The following is a 20814-nucleotide window of genomic DNA, read 5'->3' as shown; positions in this document are numbered from 1 at the left end:
GGTGTGTGTTCATGTCAGCATACATTTCCTGTGCATGTGTGTATTACCATGTCTTTGGTGGGTTCGTCGATGCTCTGGGAGGTGGCACTGACAGTATCTGGTGAGCCAGCACAGACCTGCTCCCCTGTGTCCATGGCTGCTACTGCTGCTGCCTCCTTGGCAATTTCTGTGGCACTCTGCTCCCTCACCACATCCTTAAAGCCTGAGATGGACACGTCGTCTGTGGACACAGAATGAATTCAAATGGGTGGTCTGCATTGATAAATACCAGACACAAACCTAAACTCAGCAAAAAAGAAACGTCCCTTTTTCAGGACCCTGTCTTTCAAAGATAATTTGTAAAAATCCAAATAACTTCACAGATCTTCATTGTAAAGGGTTTAAACACTGTTTCCCATGCTTGTTCAATGAACCATAAACAATTAATGAACATGCACCTGTAGAATGGTCGTTAAGACAATAACAGCTTACAGACGGTAGACAATTAAGGTCACAGTTTTGAAAACTTAGGACACTAAAAAGGCCTTTCTACTGATTCTGAAAAACACCAAAAGAAAGATGCCCAGGGTCCCTGCTCATCTACGTGAACGTGCCTTTGGCATGCTGCAAGGAGGCATGAGGACTGCAGATGTGGCCAGGACAATAAATTGCAATGTCCGTACTGTGAGACGCCTAAGACAGCACTACAGGGAGACAGGACGGACAGCTGATCGTCCTCGCAGTGGCAGACCACATGTAACAACACCTGCACAGGATCGGTACATCCGAACATCACACCGGCGGGACAGGTACAGGATGGCAACAACAACTGCCCGAGTTACACTAGGAACGTACAATCCCTCCATCAGTGCTCAGACTGTCCGCAACAGGCTGAGAGAGGCTGGACTGAGGGCTTGTAGGCCTGTTGTAAGGCAGGTCCTCACCAGACATCACCGGCAACAACATCGCCTATGGGCACAAACCCATCGTCGCTGGACCAGACAGGACTGGCAAAAAGTGCTCTTCACTGACGAGTCACGGTTTTGTCACACCAGATGTGATGGTCAGATTCATGTTTATCGTTGAAGGAATGAGCGTTACACCAAGGCCTGTACTCTGGAGTGGGATCGATTTGGAGGTGGAGGTTCCGTCATGGTCTGGGGCGATGTGTCACAGCATCATCGGACTGAGCTTGTTGTCATTGCAGGCAATCTCAACGCTGTGCGTTACAGGGAAGACATCCTCCTCTCTCATGTGGTACCCTTCCTGCAGCCTCATCCTGACATGACCCTCCAGCATGACAATGCCACCAGCCATACTGCTCGTTCTGTGCGTGATTTCCTGCAAGACAGGAATGTCAGTGTTCTGCCATGGCCAGCGAAGAGCCCGGATCTCAATTCCATTAAGCACATCTGTGACCTGTTGGATCGGAGGGTGAGGGCTAGGGCCATTCCCCCTAGAAATGTCCGGGAACTTGCAGGTGCCTTGGTGGAAGAGTGGGGTAACATCTTACAGCAAGAACTGGCAAATCTGGTGCAGTCCATGAGGAGGAGATGCACTGCAGTACTTAATGCAGCTGGTGGCCACACCAGATACTGACTGTTACTTTTGATTTTGACCCCCCCCCCTTTGTTCAGGGACACATTATTCCATTTCTGTCTGTGGAACTTGTTCAGTTTGTGTCTCAGTTGTTGAATCTTGTTATATTTACACATGTTAAGTTTGTTGAAAATAAATGCAGTTGACAGTGAGAGGACATTTATTTTTTTGTAGGGTTTAGAATCTTTATTCTGGTATAGATCACATCAGCTCACAACTGCCATCTCCTGACAAACTATGGAATAGAAATAACTTTTCAAAAGCCATTCAATATGTATAGAAACATGGTTTATTCTTAGGACTTTGAAGCACGGGGTGGCAACATCAAGTTGTGGGGTGCTTTGCGGCAAGAGGGACTGGTGCACTTCATAAAATAGATGGCATCATGAGGCAGGGAAATTATGTGGATATATTGAAGCAACATCTCAAGCTGTTGGGGCAGCAGGGAGCCTAGTGGTTAGAGCGTTGGACTCGTAACCGGAAGGTTGCAAGATCGAATCCCCGAGCTGACAAGGTAAAAATCTGTCGTTCTACCCCTGAACAAGGCAGTTAACCCACTGTTCTTAGGCCGTCATTGAAAATAAGAATTTGTTCTTAACTGACTTGCCTAGTGAAATAAAAAATAAAAACATCAGTCAGGAAGTTAAAGCTTGGTCGCAAATGGGTCTTCCAAATGGACAAGCATACTTCCAAAGTTGTAGCAAAATGGCTTAAGGACAACAAAGTCCAGGTTTTGGAGTGGCCATCACAAAGCCCTGACCTCAATCCTATAGAAAATATGTGGGCAGAACTGAAAAAGCGACTACAAACCTGACTCAGTTACACCAGCTCTGTCAGGAGGAATGGGACAAAATTCACCCAACTTATTGTGGGAAGCTTGTGGAAGGCTACCTGAAGCATTTGACCCAAGTTAAACAATTTAAAGGCAATGCTACCAAATACTAATTGAGTGTATGTAAACTTCTGACCCACTGGGAATGTGATGAAAGAAATAAAACATTCTGGCATTTCACATTCTTAAAATAAAGTGGTGATCATAACTGACCTAAAACAGGGAATTTGTACTAGGATTAAATGTCAGGAATTGTGAAAAACTGAGCTTAAATGTATTTGGCTAAGGTGCATGCAAACTTCCGACTTCAACTGTACATATGAAGAGGGTAAACATTATGTACATACAGTGGGGGAAAAAAAGTATTTGATCCACTGCTGATTTTGTGCGTTTGCCCACTTACAAAGAAATGATCAGTCTATAGTTTTAATAGTAGGTTTATTTGAACAGTGAGAGACAGAATAACAAAAAAATCCTGAAAAACGCATGTCAAAAATGTTATAAAATGATTTGCATTTTAATGAGGGAAATAAGTATTTGACCCCTCTGCAAAACATGACTTAGTACTTGGTGGTAAAACCCTTGTTGGCAATCACAGAGGTCAGACGTTTCTTGTAGTTGGCCACCAGGTTTGCACACATCTCAGGAGGGATTTTGTCCCAGTCCTCTTTGCAGATCTTCTCCAAGTCATTAAGGTTTCGAGGCTGACGTGTGGCAACTCGAACCTTCAGCTCCCTCCACAGATTTTCTATGGGATTAAGGTCTGGAGACTGGCTAGGCCACTCCAGGACCTTAATGTGCTTCTTCTTGAGCCACTCCTTTGTTGCCTTGGCCGTGTGTTTTGGGTCATTGTCATGCTGGAATACCCATCCACAACCCATTTTCAATGCCCTGGCTGAGGGAAGGAGGTTCTCACCCAAGAGTTGATGGTACATGGCCCCGTCCATCATCCCTTTGATGCGGTGAAGTTGTCCTGTCCCCTTAGCAGAAAAACACCCCCAAAGCATAATGTTTCCACCTCCATGTTTGACGGTGGAGATGGTGTTCTTGGGGGGCAGCATTCCTCCTCCTCCAAACACAGCGAGTTGAGTTGATGTCAAAGAGCTCCATTTTGGTCTCATCTGACCACAACACTTTCACCCAGTTTTCCTCTGAATCATTCAGATGTTCATTGGCAAACTTCAGACGGGCATGTACATGTATTCTTGAGCAGGGGGACCTTGCGGGCGCTGCAGGATTTCAGTCCTTCACGGCGTAGTGTGTTACCAATTGTTTTCTTGTGACTATGGTCCCAGCTGCCTTGAGATCATTGACAAGATCCTCCTGTGTAGTTCTGGGCTGATTCCTCACTTCTCATGATCATTGCAACTCCACGAGGTGAGATCTTGCATGGAGCCCCAGGCCGAGAGATATTGACAGTTCTTTTGTGTTTCTTCCATTTGCGAATAATCGTACCAAATGTTGTCACCTTCTCACCAAGCTGCTTAGCGATGGTCTTGTAGCCCATTCCAGCCCGGTGTAGTTCTACAATCTTGTCCCTGACATCCTTGGAGAGCTCTTTGGTCTTGGCTATGGTGGAGAGTTTGGAATCTGATTGATTGATTGCTTCTGTGGACAGGTGTCTTTTATACAGGTAACAAGCTGCGGTTAGGAGCACTCCCTTTAAGACTGTGCTCCTAATCTCAGCTCGTTACCTGTATAAAAGACACCTGGGAGCCAGAAATCTTCCTGATTGAGAGGGGGTGAAATACTTATTTCCCTCATTAAAATGCAAATCAATTTATAGCATTTTTGTGGATATTTTTGTTGTTATTCTGTCTCTCACTGTTCAAATAAACCTACCATTAAAATTATAGACTGATCCTTTCTTTGTCAGTGGGCAAACCTACAAAATCAGCAGGGGATCAAATACTTTTTTCCCCCACTGTAGGGCAGCAGTCTCTAAGGTGCAGGGTAGAGTACTGGCTGTTAGCTGGCTAGTGACAATGTCTAAGGTTTAGGCCAGGGTACTGGGCGGAGGCCGGCTAGTGATGACTATTTAATAGTCTGATGGCCTGGATATAGAAGCTGTTTATCAGTCTCTCGGGTCCCAGCTTTGATGCACCTGTACTGTCTCCGTCTTCTAGATGGTAGCGGGGAGAACAGGCCGTGACTTGGGTGGCTGACGTCCTTGATGATCTTCTTGGCCTTTGAAACACTGGGTGCTGTAGATGCCCCCGATGATGCGTTGGGCTGACCGCACCACCCTCTGGAAAGCCTGGAGGTTGTGGGCGGTGCAACTGCCGTACCATAAGGTAATACAGCCCTTACAGGATGCTCTCAATGGTGCATCTGTAGAAGTTTATGAGGGTCTTACATGCTAACCAAACTTGCTCATCGTCTGTGTGCGCACGTTGATTTTGTTTCTCCACCAGACGCGTTCATGACACACAGGTTAAAATACCAAAACCTACTGTGAACCAACTATATTAATTTGGGGAGAGGTCGAAACAAATGAAACATTCATGGACATTTAGCTAGCTTGCTGTTGCTAGTTAATTTGTCCTGGGAGATCAACTTTGGCTTGTTATTTTACCCGAAATGCACAAGGTCCTTTATTTAGCTGGATCTTTGTAGAATTTTGAGTCATACAAAATCGTGTGTTCTCTACTCCGACAATGAATCCACAGATAACTAACTAGGTTTCCCCTTTTTTCCTTTGATTAGTCTCTCCTTGTTCATCTTTCTTCTTCTGTGCATTTTATATTACGGTTGGCAACCAACTGTAAGGTGCATTACCGCCACCAACTGGCCTGGAGTGTGGACCTCAGTTCATCTTTCAATCACCCAAGTGGGTATATGCTCCTAAAAACCAATGAGGAGATAGAAGAGGCTGGACTTGCAGCGAGCCAAGTTATATTACAGTGCCTGGTACGCAAACGCCCGTTGACGCGCGCGAGCAGTGGATGAAATTATTGTAGATTTATTTTGCAACGTGGCTGGTTTGGTCAGCATATTAGGGGCCAAGCTGAATTTCTTCAGCATCCTGAGGTTGAAGAGGCTTTGTTGTGCCATCTTCACCACACTGTTGGTGTGAAGGGACCATTTCAGATTCTCAGTGAGGAACTAGAAGCTTTTGACCCTATCCACTGCGGCCCCGTCGATGTGGATGGGGGCGTTCTCTCGCTGCGGCCTCCTGAAGTCCACGATCAGCTCCTTCGTTTTGACGTTGAGGGAGAGGTTATTTTCCTGGCACTACCCCACCAGGGCTCTCACCTCCTCCTTGTAGGCTGTCTCATTGTTGTTAGTAAATCAGGCCTACCATGGTTGTGTCGTCAGCAAACCTGATGAATGAGTTGGAGACGTGCGTGACCACGCCGTCATGGGTGAACAGGGAGTACAGGAGGCGGCTGAGCATGCACCCGAGGGGCCCCCGTGTTGAGGGTCAGAGTGGTGGAGGTGATGTTGCCTTCCTTCACCACCTGGGGTCAGCCCGTCAGGAAGTCTCAGACCCAGGGCCCTGTGTGTGTGTGTGTGTGTGTGTGTGTGTGTGTGGTTCCTACCCCTCTCCAGCAGGCTGTATGTGTCTGTGTCTCCGTCCTCCATCAGGTAGCTGTCTATGGAGAGGTTGTCCAAGGACTGCAGAGACGGAGTCTTCTTCATGTTCTTATAGGACACTGAGAAACTGGACTCGGAACGCTCCCTCATCAGACGCCCACTGGAACACACAAACAAACAAGAGTGAGTGTGAGTGGGGGAGAAGGGTGAGGGGAAAGAAAAACAGGAGTACTGTGGACCTCAAGGCTTGGATTTGAATAGCCCTGAGCCCGGTTTCCCAAAAGCATTTTAAGGCTGAGTTCATCATCAGAACCATTGAGCTGGTTCTAACAATGAACTTAGCCTTAAGATGCCTTTGGGAAACCGGGCTCAGGGCTAGACACCTGACCTAGCCAAGGCTATATGCTACTAGTCACCAGATAAAAGGCTACACACACACTATTCACCGGGTACACACACCAACGTAAACGTATACAGACCCACAGATACACACCCAACCACAGACAATTCTACATGCACACGTACAGATACAACACACACACACACACACCACAATGTGAACAGATATTTAAAGGAATGCGGGGACACACAGACCACAACGTGAACAGATATTTAAAGGAATGCAGACAGACCCATAGCGTGTCTTACATGTTGGAAATAGAATATAGGGAGGTGGACCGGGTGTTTGAGGAGCTGAGCCGGTCAGAAACCACTGACAGACTGCCTTTCCTTTGTAGAGAGAACACACACACACACACACACACACCTCGCATGGGTCAGAACAGAGGACACACTGAGCTACAGAGTAGAGTAGCAGAGTGAGAAAAACACACACAAAAAGACAGACGCACACCTTGTATGGTAGCACATTGGACAAGGCAGAAAAACACACAAATGAACAAACACCTCTTATGGACGACAACATTGATATTGTGACGTATAGGGCAGGTACAGTGCGGTCACGGTAGTTACACAGACATGATGTAGTACTACAGACTGATGCGATGGGACTGACCAAGTAACAGTAAATGATGGTTTACTAAGCTGGGCATGAATAAGTGAGTAACTGTAATGACATCTGCAGGAAGTATTGTTGTGACTGAGTATTGCAGTAATGGGAGTGACTTCATTTAAAGCTTGTCATAAGTCCTCTGAATGAGTGTTACGGTCTGCCTGCCGATCAGCCTGCATTTCCCACTGCTGATCTTCCGACCGGGACATGCACTAAGTTACAGTAAAGATGTTCTTATTGTTTAATTTGATTTGCAGTGAATCAGAGTGAATGTTTTACAGAACTGACCGTCTGAATAGCTGAACAATATGTTATGGAAGTAACGGAATCACGGTTCCTCTGGAGAAATGTGTAGCAGTAAAGGTCGGGGGGAACCCCCCAGAGAATTTTGATGCAGAAGGACTGAGAAGCTCACTTCTGAATACTTTTAAAAAAAGGACATTCTATCAAAAATGTATGAAAATGAAATTATGTTGACACCAACCAAAATGTAATTTCTACCTCCAGAAATGAGCCAAATAACATATTGGTAAAATGATTTGTTTACATTGTAACATAGTGGACCATGCTTATAGCCTATGCATGGTTCATATGATCAGGTATGCTATTAGCAATAAGCATTATCACCTGTATCCCAACTGATGCAACATAATGGCTATAAATCAATAGGCTGAAGCATGGGGTAGCCTATCTGCATTTACCCTATTGGGCTAATCATTAGTAGAGTCCTGCATCAGGTCAGATACGCATGACTGAGACCATTTTTAAATAATAAAAATCAGCTGGTGGGTGAAATAAAACAAAAAACCATTTCAACCCGTGGGTCGGCTCGTGGTTCAGAACAATTACATTGCGGGTCGGGAAACATTTTAAAACCCAGGCGCTTGTTGTGAATTCCATTCTGTGAGCGGCGAGGCAGACACAAGGCTACCAGCCAAGCACGCATTGAGAGTGTGTGGAGCCGGGAACTGTCCCTTATTCGTGAGGTGCTAAGATGTTCTAATTCTGTTCCCTCTCCCCACCAGAGAATTTGTATTTATTTAACCTTTATTTAACTAGGCAAGTCAGTTAAGAACAAATTCTTATTTACAATGACGCCTACCCCGGCCAAACCCGGGCCAATTGCGCGCCGCCCTATGGGACTCCCAATCACGGCCGGTTGTGATACAACACATTACAAAGCGTATTTTTCCTGGGTAGCCTAGGTTACGTGAAAATGGCTAACGTAGGCCTAACCGGGGAAATTAAAAGGTTATGATAAAGGAATAGGCTACATCACCGTGGAAATGTGCTGCAAGAGTGAAATCTCCAGTTTGGAAGGACAACAAAGTGCAAGCAGGTAGGCCCATTTCTAAGTTATTTATTACTCATTTATTATTCATTCAGCGTTCCTTCATTAGACCATACGCATGCCATATAAAGAGTAAACCGGCGCAGCTGGTAAAAGTGTGAGCAGCCTATAAATGCAGCCGATTTTAGATTCTGGGAATTCCCTCCCTATGACACTCGTAACTTGAACCCGCCTCGAGAGGAATATTTATCTTGCATAGAACACACAACAAGCCGATTATGTAAATAGATAAACTATTATACTGTGGGGTTGTCTGATTTTGTCTGCAGAGGAAAGGTAAATGTGGACTGTTCCAGCATCTTCAAAGTGCACCTCGGTATACATTTTTTTTGTATGTCCCATATTATTTTGCCGTGGCGCCACAGCTAAATGACTGCAGTGGAAACACTGAACTGAATACCTGGTCATTGACAGTGGCTACAGGTCTAAATAACCAGACTGTATTATGATAATGACGGAAGGGAATTACCTGGACATAGACTCAGGCAATCTGGCCCCAGGGTTCTTCTCGTTCCAGTCTTTGGTGGAGAGGGGGACTGAGAGAGTGGGGTCTGCTCCGGAGGACTCACCCTGCTGGGCTTTACAATCAACTCCGCTCCCCGGCTCCTCTCCCCCAGTCCGGGCCTCCAGGGAAGCCTCTCCCAACTCCTCTGAACTCGATCTCCCTGTCCTCTCGTCAAGAGACGCCTTCAGGTTGGGGGCGGAGGCGGGGATGAGAGGGGCGGGGCCTTGCGTTATCCCACCCTCTACACCACACATAAGCTGGTCCACTGTACAGCTTCCCTTCGCCCCAGCCCCCTCCACATGGGTTCCTCTATCTCCCCCCTCCCCTCCGTCACTCCCAGTCTCCAAGGTGCATCTACTCTCCGAAGGGGACAACTCCGACCCTAGGGGGGAACCAGGACCCTCGGGCTGGGGGACCGGCTTCAAGAGGAGAGCTACCTCCGCACTTTTGAGCAGGATCCCCACACAGGCACTGAAGGGCTGGTGGTCTGGAGGAGGGTCCGATGTGGTCTTTGCCTTGTCTCGTTTGGAGCCCATCTCCTCCAGGTCCTGTTGCAGGGTGTGCTGCAAGGCTTTGATGCTGCGCTGCAGCCGCATCAGGAACATGTACTGCCTGTGGCTCACCTGGACACACACATTATGCTCATAACTACACACACTTCAGTGTTCTCAAATAAACACAGTGTAACATGATGGTTCACATTATACACACACGTCATACATTAATACAAAGTCTACAAAACATTAGGAACACTTCCCTAATATTGAGTTGCACCACCACCCTTTTGCCCTCAGAACAGCCTCAATTCATCGAGGCATGGACTCTCCAGGGTGTGGAAAGCATTCCACAGGGATGCTGGCCCATGTTGACACCAATGCTTCCTGCAGTTGTGTCAAGTTGGCTGGATGTCCTTTGGGTGGTGGACCATTCTTGATACACACAGGAAACTGTTGAGTGTGAAAAACCCAGCAGTGTTGCAGTTCTTGACACACAAACCAGTGCACCTGGCACCTTACTGCCATAACCCGTTCAAAGGCACTTAAATGTTTTGTCTTGCTCGTTCACCCTCTGAATGGCACACACACACACACACACACACACACACACGTGGCATCAATAAGGGATCATAGACTGACCAGGTGAAGCTATGTCATGAAAAGAAAATGTTCCTAATGTTTTGTACACTTAGTGTACACACACACACACCAAAAGATATGAATCATCACTCACCTGAGCGCTCAAATGCTTTTGTACGTGCACTAAGATGTGCATGTCTGCCTCCTTACTGGAAGAAGAAGACGAGGAAGGTGGGGGGATGTTGTCCAGGGACAGTGGCTTGTGAAGCCCGTTGCTAGGCTGCAGCGAGGCCTCTGTTGCCGTGGCGTCCGTAACAGTACTATAGTACTCCTTCAAAAGCCTCTTCCTCTGCAGACGTCCCACGGTGTCCACAGGCTCGCTCCTGGCCAGGCCTGCAGCTAGGGGCGTTCTCTGCCCTCTCGAAGCCCCGCCCATTAGCCGCTCCTGGTGCTGGGCGTGTCTGACCGGCTGGCACACCCACAGAGTGAGGGGGAAGGCGTCAACGAAGGGCTGGGGCCGCCCCTTCCCGCCGCGCGTCCCCTCGTAGTCCACCCAGAACTGGGCAAAGTGAACCGCCCACAAGTCTGTGGCAGCTGGCATTTTGAGGGCATCCACGCCCAACGAGGGCGACACCAACCCTTTATACACATTGTGCAACATAGTGTCCTGCTCATGCGCGTGGCGCTGGAAAACGGGGTGGATCACCGGGAAGGAGGTGGAGGAGCGAGGGAAGGAGGAAAAGGAGGTGGAGAAGAACTGTTGTTCTTGGAAGGAGAGCAGGAGGGCTTCCAGGTGGGAGCGGGAGCAGTTGGGGGGGTGGCGGGTGTTGGTGGCCACCATCTCCGAGCATTGGACAGAGACGGAGCGGGGGAGGTCCTTGGGATAGGAGGGGTCCCTGTCCGTGGGCACTACCAACTGTGGTGGGGGAGAGAGGAAGAGAAACATTAGAAAATATACATAGAGGTCATCAATGTATACAAGATGACTAATGAGCGTAATTTCCAATCTGTTGAAATGTAAAGACTATGCTCTAACAGAAATGGAGTGTGTTGACCTTTTCAAGGGCTTTTTTCACAGCTATGGTAGTGTTTGCATTTCTCAAATGACTGAATGAAAGTGTCCAAGTACTCAATATGAGTGTGTGTGATTTGAACACCGACATAACATCATGACAGAGTGTGTGTGTGTGTCCTTTCTGCCCTCTACCTTGAGCATTAGTCCATCCACCCTGATGTCGATGTGCTCTTCAGGCTTCTGTTCCTCGTCGTTGAGCTTGTAGAGCTCCATGAACTGTTCCAGGCTCTGCCTCAGGTCCAGCGCAAACAGGTTGCACCACACCAGGCTCCTGGGGTCCAGCACCAGCTGCAGCGCATTCAGCTGCACATACAGGTTGGGGCAAGGGACTGCAGGAGTTTGGGGAAGAGAAGATTATATAATAATCAATGCAAGGGACTGCAGGAGGTGGGGAAGAGAAGATTATATAATAATCAATGCAAGGGACTGCAGGAGGTGGGGAAGAGAAGAGGTTGCAAACTAGAAATGAGTGGAGGGGAAAGAGAAGAGACGCACTAATGTATTCACCTTTCCCTCAGCACTAACACCCGATTCACATAAACATCAAGTCAAGACTTCAAACAGTTCAATCAGGTGCGTTAGCGCTAGGCTGGAATAAAGCATGTACACCCTGTAGGATGAGGGTCTAGGAACCAAAAACTAGGAACTGAATGAGAGTAGGAACCAATCTTACTGGGGTAGTCCTTTCCGTCAGGGAAGTAGTATTCGGTGAACTCGACGTGGATGGCAGGCATCTCAGGAGGGAGGTACAGGGACTTCTTATTACAGGAGATCATGGCCTTAGGGCTGGAGCGACGCTGGTCTGCTGTGGACACCTGATACACACACGGGATGAGGTCAGTACGCAAAGTGGGTGGATCAGATAAGCACGTCAACTGTGTGCGTGTGCTGACCTGGTAGATGCTGAAGTCAGCTATCCTGAGGACAATGGAGCTGGACAGGAGCTGCGTCCTGGGGGTCTGGGGAGAACTGAGGATACTGGTAGAACTAGTACTGATCTTACCTAGAAAGGAGAGGTGAAGAGAGGGGGGGAGGGAGAGAAAGGATGGTAGGGAGAATAAGGAGACAGAGGGGGGAGAGAAACGGGGAAAAGAAAAAGAGCCAATCAGACCACCTGCCACACTGACGTCGTCTCAAAAGGTGTGCATCACCGCACACCGCGTGCGCACACCATCGGTTAGGGGGTACCTGGCTCTAGGCATGAGAAGCAGCACTGTGCCCGCCCCCCGTGCCCTCGCTCGTACCATGGCTCGTGCCCGCACCCACCCCGGGGGTAGGTCATCTGGCCCCCTAACCACCACTATTCTTCCTCTTCCTGTCTGGTCCTGCCCTACGGGACCATACACACTGTCCCTAACACTGGAGACACTGGAGGGATACCTGGACACTGGAGGGGGGGGGGGGGGGGACACAGAACTCAGAGTGACTAGGCAGTGTGATGCTAGGGAAACCAACACTTCACTTAATTCCAACTCTACGGGCTCTTCTAAAAATGACCCACTAGATGACATCAAGTGTATTCTAGTTCAGTTGAATGTCAACTGTCTAACCAACATCACTCTTCATGGGCTGCTGGAACAGATTCTTATAGTTGTTGAATAAAAAGAGAATCAGGACAGATGCTCCAACACACCTTTATTGGATTACTATGTTTCAATCACATTGAGGTGAGGTGTGTGTGTGTGCTTGTTTACCGTACTCTGTGTGCGTGACTGTGTGTGTGTGTGTGTGTGTTTACCATGCCGTGTGTGTGCTGCTCTTTTGTTTACCGTGCTGTGGTGAGGTGTGAGAGTTGGCTGGGCCCTCCCGGTCTCTCTTGGCGGTCTTCAACATCTCCACGTTAGACTTGAACTCCTCCAGTAGACTCCTGGCCCAGCCCTCCCTGGCCTTAGTGGCCTCACTGTACTGCATCCAGTGGAGACAACTCTCACCTGGAGACAGAGAGAGATGAAGGGAGAAGGGGAGAGAGGCCAGAAAGCAAGAGACGAGGGAGAAACCTTTGTCTAAGTACATACTCTTGTCACTATTCGAGATGGTATACTGACAGAGAAAGACACGTTTTATGGTGTTGAGAGATCAGAAAGATCACTATTACTCCCATCAGCTGTGTGGCAGTTGGAGGGAGGTTGGGTAGAGGTTGTGTTTACCTGCTCTGTGGGACGGGTAGTAATGTTGGAGAGAGGTTGGGTAGAGGTTGTGTTTACCTGCTCTGTGGGACGGGTAGTAATGTTGGAGAGAGGTTGGGTAGAGGTTGTGTTTACCTGCTCTGTGGGACGGGTACTAATGTTGGAGAGAGGTTGGGTAGAGGTTGTGTTTACCTGCTCTGTGGGACGGGTAGTAATGTTGGAGAGAGGTTGGGTAGAGGTTGTTGTGGTGTTTACCAACCTGGTCTGTGGGAGGGGTAGTAATGTTGGAGGGAGGTTGTGGTGGTGTCTACCTGCTCTGTGGGAGGGGTAGTAATGTTGTAGGGTGGTTGTGGTGGTGTCTACCTGCTCTGTGGAAGGGGTAGTAATGTTGGAGGGAGGTTGTGGTGGTGTCTACCTGCTCTGTGGAAGGGGTAGTAATGTTGGAGGGAGGTTGTGTCTACCTGCTCTGTGGGAGGGGTAGTAATGTTGGAGGGAGGTTGTGGTGGTGTCTACCTGCTCTGTGGAAGGGGTAGTAATGTTGGAGGGAGGTTGTGGTGGTGTTTACCTGCTCTGTGGGAGGGGTAGTAATGTTGTAGGGTGGTTGTGTAGAGGATGTGGTGGTGTCTACCCGCTCTGTGGGAAGAGTAGTAATGTTGGAGGGAGGTTGTGTCTACCTGCTCTGTGGGAGGGGTAGTAATGTTGGAGGGAGGTTGTGTTTACCTGCTCTGTGGGAAGAGTAGTAATGTTGGAGGGAGGTTATGGTGGTGTTTACCTGCTCTGTGGGAGGGGTAGTAATGTTGGAGGGAGGTTGTGTTTACCTGCTCTGTGGGAAGAGTAGTAATGTTGGAGGGAGGTTGTGGTGGTGTTTACCTGCTCTGTGGGAAGAGTAGTAATGTTGGAGAGGAGGTTGTGGTGGTGTTTACCTGCTCTGTGGGAAGAGTAGTAATGTTGGAGGGAGGTTGTGGTGGTGTTTACCTGCTCTGTGGGAGGGGTAGTAATGTTGGAGGGAGGTTGTGTTTACCTGCTCTGTGGGAAGAGTAGTAATGTTGGAGGGAGGTTGTGGTGGTGTTTACCTGCTCTGTGGGAGGGGTAGTAATGTTGGAGGGAGGTTGTGTTTACCTGCTCTGTGGGAGGGGTAGTAATGTTGGAGGGAGGTTGTGGTGGTGTTTACCTGCTCTGTGGGAGGGGTAGTAGTCCAGGGTAATGTGACTGAAGGAGAGCTGCATGGCCCCACCAGTTATCCTCTTATTGATCACTGGAGAGAGGGTTGAGAGGGAAGGAGGGATGCATGGAGGGAGGGAAGAAGGCAGAGGCAGAAGATAAGGTCCAATGTGCGTCAGAGCCCAACTTGATGTGTAGGTATCAGACAGTCAGTCAAACATCTGTCTGAAGTTTGTGTGTGGTATGTGTGTGTTCTACATTTGTATGTGTGTATTAGCAGGCGTGTCTATGTGCGTGTGTACACGTGTCATACGTCTGTGTGTGTGTACCTCTGTCCTTGGCGTGTATGTCGTCACAGATGTGCAGGTCGAGGTGTGTGATCTGCAGGTGGTGGGAGGTCTCACACACGTCGAAGGCAGCGAACAGATTAGCCATGGTGGCGCTCTGGTCAGCCGCTGTGCCTGACGACACCTGCTGGCTACGCACCTGCTGGGCTGAGGGGGGCGCCGACGACTCCTGGATACAGACCAGAGACCGTAAAAAACACACAGACACCCGCACAGAGACATATGGAGATGCAGACAGACACAAATAAAATGAAGTGAACATCAATTTTATTAGTGCATCCAATTAGTGTTGCTTGGGATAATGGCGCCGGAGGGGATTTTTACAGGCTCCTAACCAACTGTTCTATTTTGTCTGGGTTTTTCACATTGTTTGTACATAATGTTGCTGCTACCATCTCTTATGACCAAAAAGAGCTTCTGGATATCAGAACAGGGATTACTCACCTCGAAATGGACAAAATACATTTTATTTTATGAGTCAGACACAAAGGAAATACTGCTTCTGCGAGACCAGGCCCAAATCCCTGTCATTTGCATGTAGAACAGACGGAAATACAGGAGGCGGAGATCAGGGTGCCTTGTGAGAATTTGTTGGCAAGTGGGTAGCCCACCTCTGCCATCCATTCTATTGGTCCACGTGCAATCACTGGAAAATAAGCTAGATGATCTCCGCTCCAGACTATATCCCAACCAGAAGCCACAGACTACAGGCAACATCTGCACCGAGCTAAAGGCTAGAGCTGCCGCTTTCAAGGAGCGGGAAACTCATCCGGACGCTTATAAAAAATCCGACTACGCCCTCAGACAAACCATCAAAAAGGCAAAGCGTCAATACAGGAATAAGATTGAATCCTATTACACCGGCTCTGATGATTGTCGGATGTGGCAGGGCTTGCAAACTATTACAGACTACAAAAGGGAAGCACCGCTGAGAGCTTCCCAGTGACGCGAGCCTACCAGACAAGCTAAATACCTTCGATGCTCGCTTCGAAGCAAGCAACACCTAAGCATGCATAAGCGCCAGCTGTTCCGGACAACTGTGTGATCACGCTCTCCGTAGCCGATGTGAGCAAAACCTTTAACATTCACAAGGCCACAGGGCCAGACGGATTACCAGGACATGTACTCTGAGCACGCGCTGACCAACTGGCAAGTGCCTTCACTAACATTTTCAACCTCTCCCTGACCAAGTCTGTAATACCTACGTTTCAAGCAGACCACCATAGTCCCTGTGCCCAAGAAAGCGAAGGTAACCTGCCTAAATGACTACCGCCTTGAAGCACTCACGTCTGTAGCCATGAAGTGCTTTGAAAGGCTGGTCATGGCTCACAACAGACTCCCGGAAACCCTAGACCCACTCCAATTTGCATACCGCCCCAACATCTACACAGATGAATCAATCGCACTCCACACTGCCCTTTCCCACCTGGACAAAAGGGACACCTATGTGAAAATGCTGTTCATTGACGGCTCAGCGTTCAACACCCTAGTGCCCACGAAGCTCATCACTAAGCTAAGGACCCTGGGAATAAACACCTCTGGAACCTGGACTTTTTGACGAGCCACCCTCAGGTGGTAAGGGTAGACAACAACACATCTGCCATGCTGATCCTCAACACGGTGGCCCCTCAGGTGTGTGCTTAGTCCCCTCCTGTACTCCTTGTTCACACACGACTGTGTGGCAAGCACGACTCCAACACCATCATTAAGTTTGCTGATGACAAGAGTGGTAGGTCTGATCACTGACAACGATGAGACAACCTATAGGGAGGAGGTCAAAGACCGGGCAATGTGGTACCAGGACAACAACCTCTCGCTTAATGTGAGCAAGACAAAGGAGATGATCATGGACTACAGGAAAAGGAGGGCCGAACACGCCCCCATTCACATCGATGGGGCTGTAGTGGAGCGGGTCGAGAGCTTCAAGTTCCTTGGTGTCCACATCAACAAACTACCATGGTCCAAACACACCAAGACAGTCGTAAAGAAGGCATGACACCTTTCCCCCTCAGGAGACTGAAAAGATTTGGCATGGGTCCCTAGATCCTCAAAAAGTTCTACAGCTGCACCCTCGAGAGCATCCTGCCGTATGGCAACTGCTTGGAATCCGACAGTAAGGCGCTACAGAGGGTAGTGCGTACGGTCCAATACATCACTGGGGCCAAGCTTCCTGCCATCCTGCTATATTTATTTTTTTATTTTACCTTTAACCAGATAGGCCAGTTGAGAACAAGTTCTCATTTACAACTGCGACCTGGACAAGATAAAGCAAAGCAGTGCGACAAAGTTACACATGGAATAAACAAACACAGTCAATAACACAATTGAAAAGTCTATATACAGTGTGTGCAAATGAGGTAAGATAAGGGCGGTAAAGCAATGAATAGGCCATAGTGGCAAAATAATTGCAATTTAGCAATTAAATACTGGAGTGATAGATGTGCAGAAGATGAATGTGCAAGTAGAGATACTGGGGTGCAAAGGAGCAAAAAAATAAAAATAACGGTAGGGGGATGAGGTAGTTGGATGGGCTATTTACAGATGGGCTATGTACAGGTGTAGTGATCTGTAAGCTGCTCTGACAGCTGATGCTTAAAGATAGTGAGGGAGATATGAGTCTCCAGCTTCAGTAATTTTTACAATTCGTTCCAGTCATTGGCAGCAGAGAACTGGAAAGAAAGGCGGCCAAAGTAGGAATTGGCTTTGGGGATGACCAGTGAAATATACCTGCTGGAGCGCGTGCTACGAGTGGGTGCTACTATGGTGACCAGTGAGCTGAGATAAGGCGGGGCTTTACTGAGCAAAGACTTACAGATGACCTGGAGCCAGTGGGTTTGGCGACGAATATGAAGCGAGGGCCAACCAACGAGAGCATACAGGTCGCAGTGGTGGGTAGTATATGGGGCTTTTGTGACAAAACTGATGGCACTGTGATAGACTGCATCCAATTTGTTGAGTAGAGTGTTGGAGGCTATTTTGTAAATGACATCGCCGAAGTCGAGGATCAGTAGGATAGTCAGTTTTATGAGGGTATGTTTGGCAGCATGAGTGAAGGATTCTTTGTTGCAAAATAGGAAGCCGATTCAATTTTGGATTGGAGATGCTTAATGTGAGTTTGGAAGGAGAATTTACAGTCTAACCAGACACCTAGGTATTTGTAGTTGTCCACATATTCTAAGTCAGAAACGTCTAGAGTAGTGATGCTGGACGGGCGGGCAGTTGCGGGCAGCGATCGGTTGAAGAGCATGCATTTAGTTTTACTTGCAATGAAGAGCAGTTGGAGGCCACGGAAGGAGAGTTGCATGGCATTGAAGCTCATCTGGAGGTTAGTTAACACAGTGTCCAAAGAAGAGCCAGAAGTATACAGAATGGTGTCGTCTGCGTAGAGGTGGCTCAGAGAATCACCAGCAGCAAGAGCGACATCATTGATGTATACAGAGAAAAGAGTCAGCCAGAGAATTGAACCCTGTGGCACCCCCATAGAGACTGCCAGAGGTCCAGACAACAGGCTCTCCGATTTGACACATTGAACTCCATCAGAGAAGTAGTTGGTGAACCAGGCAAGGCAGTCATTTGAGAAACCAAGGCTGTTGAGTCTGCCGATAAGAATGTGGTGATTGAGAGTCGAAAGCCTTGGCCAGGTCGATGAATACGGCTGCACAGTATTTTCTCTTATCGATGGCAGTTTTTTCATTTAGGACCTTGAGCGTGGCTGAGGTGCACTCATGACCAGCTAGGAAACCAGATTGCATAGCGGAGAAGGTACGGTGGGATTCAAAATGGTCGGTGATCTGTTCGTTAACTTGGCTTTCGAAGACCTTAGAAAGGCAGGGTAGGATAGATATAGGTCTGTAACAGTTTGGGTCGAGTGTCTCCTCCTTTGAAGAGGGGGATGACCGCGGCAGCTTCCCAATCTTTGGGGATCTCAGACGATACGAAAGAGAGGTTGAACAGGCTAGTAATATGGGTTGCAACAATTGCGGCGGATAAGTTTAGAAAGAGAGGGTCCAGATTGTCTAGCCCGGCTGATTTGTAGGGGGTCCAGATTTTGCAGCTCTTTCAGAACATCAGCTATCTGGATTTGGGTGAAGGAGAAATGGGGGAGTTCTTGGGCGAGTTGCTGTGGGGAGTGCCGGGCAGTTGACCGGGGTAGGGGTAGCCAGGTGGAAAACATGGCCAGCCGTAGAAAAATGTTTACTGAAATTCTCAATTATCGTGGATTTATCAGTGGTGACAGTGTTTCCTAGCCTCAGTGCAGTGGGCAGCTGGGAAGAGGTGCTCTTATTCTCCATGGACTTTACAGTGTCCCAGAACTTTTTGGAGTTTGTGCTACAGGATGCAAATTTCTGCTTGAAAAAGCTAGCCTTTGCTTTCCTAACTGCCTGTGTATATTGATTCTTAACTTCCCTGAAAAGTTGCATATCGCGGGGGCTATTCGATGCTAATGCAGTACGCCACTTGATGGTGTCAGAGGAAGACCCCAGAAAATGGTCAAAGACTCCAGTCACCCAAGTTATAGACTGTTCTCTCTGCTACACGCACGGCAAGCGGTACAGGAGCGCCAAGCCTAGGTCCAAGAGGCTCCTTTACAGCTTCTACCGCCAAGCCATAAGACTGCTGAACAATTAATCAAATGGCCACCTGGACTGTTTACATTTAACGACCCCTTTGTTTTTACACTAACTCGACTAACCTGTACCCCCGCACATTGACTCGGTACCGGTACCCCCTGTATATAGCCTCGGTATTGTTATTTTATTGTTACTAAATAAACAAAAGTAAACATTTTCATAACTATTTCTTGAACAGCATTGTTGGTTAAGCGCTTGTAAGTAAGCATTTCACGATAAGGTCTACACCTATTGTATTTGGCACAAACACAAATTGATAAGATTTTTATGAGCGAAGGAGTGTGCAGTGCTCATTCTCACCAGCAGATGGCATAGCCTGCCACATGTAGGTTAGAATGCTAAAAGCCCAGTTTGAGCCAGTACATGAATAATGGAGCATGAGAGCAGCGACGCGAGCGAGCGAAGAGCAGCGAGTGGAGAGCAGCGCAGCGAGCGGAGAGCAGCGCAGCGAGCGAGCGAGCGAAGAGCAGCGAGCGGAGAGCAGCGCAGCGAGCGAAGAGCAGCGCTAGCAGCGAGCGAAGAGCAGCGCGCGAAGAGCAGCGCTAGGGAGTGAGAGGCTATATGGCAGAGGGACCACACAGAGAGAACCAAACATCCTTTCCTGGAGCACAAGGACTAATTACCAGACCATAACAGAGAGAGCGAGAGAGATGGGGGGGAAGAAAGAGGGAGGGAGAGAAAGAGTAGATGCCAAAATCTAAGTGTGGACAGAAGGGTACACGACAGTGGCAAATCATTTCTCCACTGTAGGTCTGTCTGACAGAGGAGTGACTGAGCACATAGCTAGCTGCTTCAGGTGTTAAGTGTGTGCGTCTGCCCATCTGTGTGTGTTTCCTAGCCTGTGTGCGCACACGTGTATCTACCTGCCTACGTGAGTGAGCGTGTGTCCTTGCCTACGTGCGCCTGCATGCGTGTGTACCTGGTCCTCGGTGGCCATGCTCTTCCTCTGCTGAGCAGACTTGTCCATGGCCTCGCTGAGTGACTTGGCGTACTGGACCATGGCTTTGAGCTGGGAGTCAGTCAGCACCCACAGCAGGTCATCTAGGATCAGGATCAGCTTAGAGGCCACCACGTTACAGTCCTTGGACTGGAGATAAACACATTCTACATAGATTATTACATACAAAAGACACACATTAATACTCATTATATATCGACCACACATACATGCGTTGTATCCTGTATGTATAGACACACACACCATGTTTCAGTCCTTCATATGAAGATGCACACATTACTTCCCGTGTTGAACCAAGACAGTGTTATTCAAAAGGTGCATTCATCAATGGGAGATCTAATAAAAGTCATCAGACTGGACTGAAAACACACACTCCATATCCATGACTGACTGACTGACTGACTGACTGACTGACTGACTGACTGACTGACTGCACACACTCCATATCCATGACTGACTGACTGACTGACTGACTGCACACACTCCATATCCATGACTGACTGACTGACTGACTGCACACACTCCATATCCATGACTGACTGACTGCACACACTCCATATCCATGACTGACTGACTGACTGACTGACTGACTGCACACACTCCATATCCATGACTGACTGACTGA

General features: G+C 48.2%; 1 protein-coding gene across 3 annotated transcripts in view; it reads right to left on the bottom strand.

Moving 5' to 3' along the window:
• The window catches only part of LOC106576369 (UHRF1-binding protein 1-like), a 59556-nt gene that overhangs the window by 17752 nt on the left and 20990 nt on the right, over positions 1-20814 (bottom strand). For 2 of the 3 annotated variants that reach the window (XM_045699992.1, XM_045699993.1), the window contains exons 7-18: positions 20151-20318; positions 14583-14769; positions 14264-14347; positions 12736-12897; positions 11860-11969; positions 11640-11781; positions 11099-11295; positions 10046-10807; positions 8780-9438; positions 6596-6676; positions 5953-6107; positions 48-220 (exon numbers count right to left, since the gene is read on the bottom strand). In XM_045699992.1, coding sequence (XP_045555948.1) covers positions 48-220; positions 5953-6107; positions 6596-6676; positions 8780-9438; positions 10046-10807; positions 11099-11295; positions 11640-11781; positions 11860-11969; positions 12736-12897; positions 14264-14347; positions 14583-14769; positions 20151-20318 — 2880 coding nt within the window. The remainder of the gene's footprint in view (positions 1-47; positions 221-5952; positions 6108-6595; positions 6677-8779; positions 9439-10045; positions 10808-11098; positions 11296-11639; positions 11782-11859; positions 11970-12735; positions 12898-14263; positions 14348-14582; positions 14770-20150; positions 20319-20814) is intronic. The other variant, XM_045699994.1, reaches the window with a different exon arrangement.

This window comes from Salmo salar, chromosome ssa17 (assembly GCF_905237065.1).
Source record: "Salmo salar chromosome ssa17, Ssal_v3.1, whole genome shotgun sequence".
Taxonomy (NCBI): Eukaryota; Metazoa; Chordata; class Actinopteri; order Salmoniformes; family Salmonidae; genus Salmo; species Salmo salar.
The sequence above is the reverse complement of the archived record's forward strand: the minus strand, read 5'-3'. Positions and strand labels throughout refer to the sequence as shown.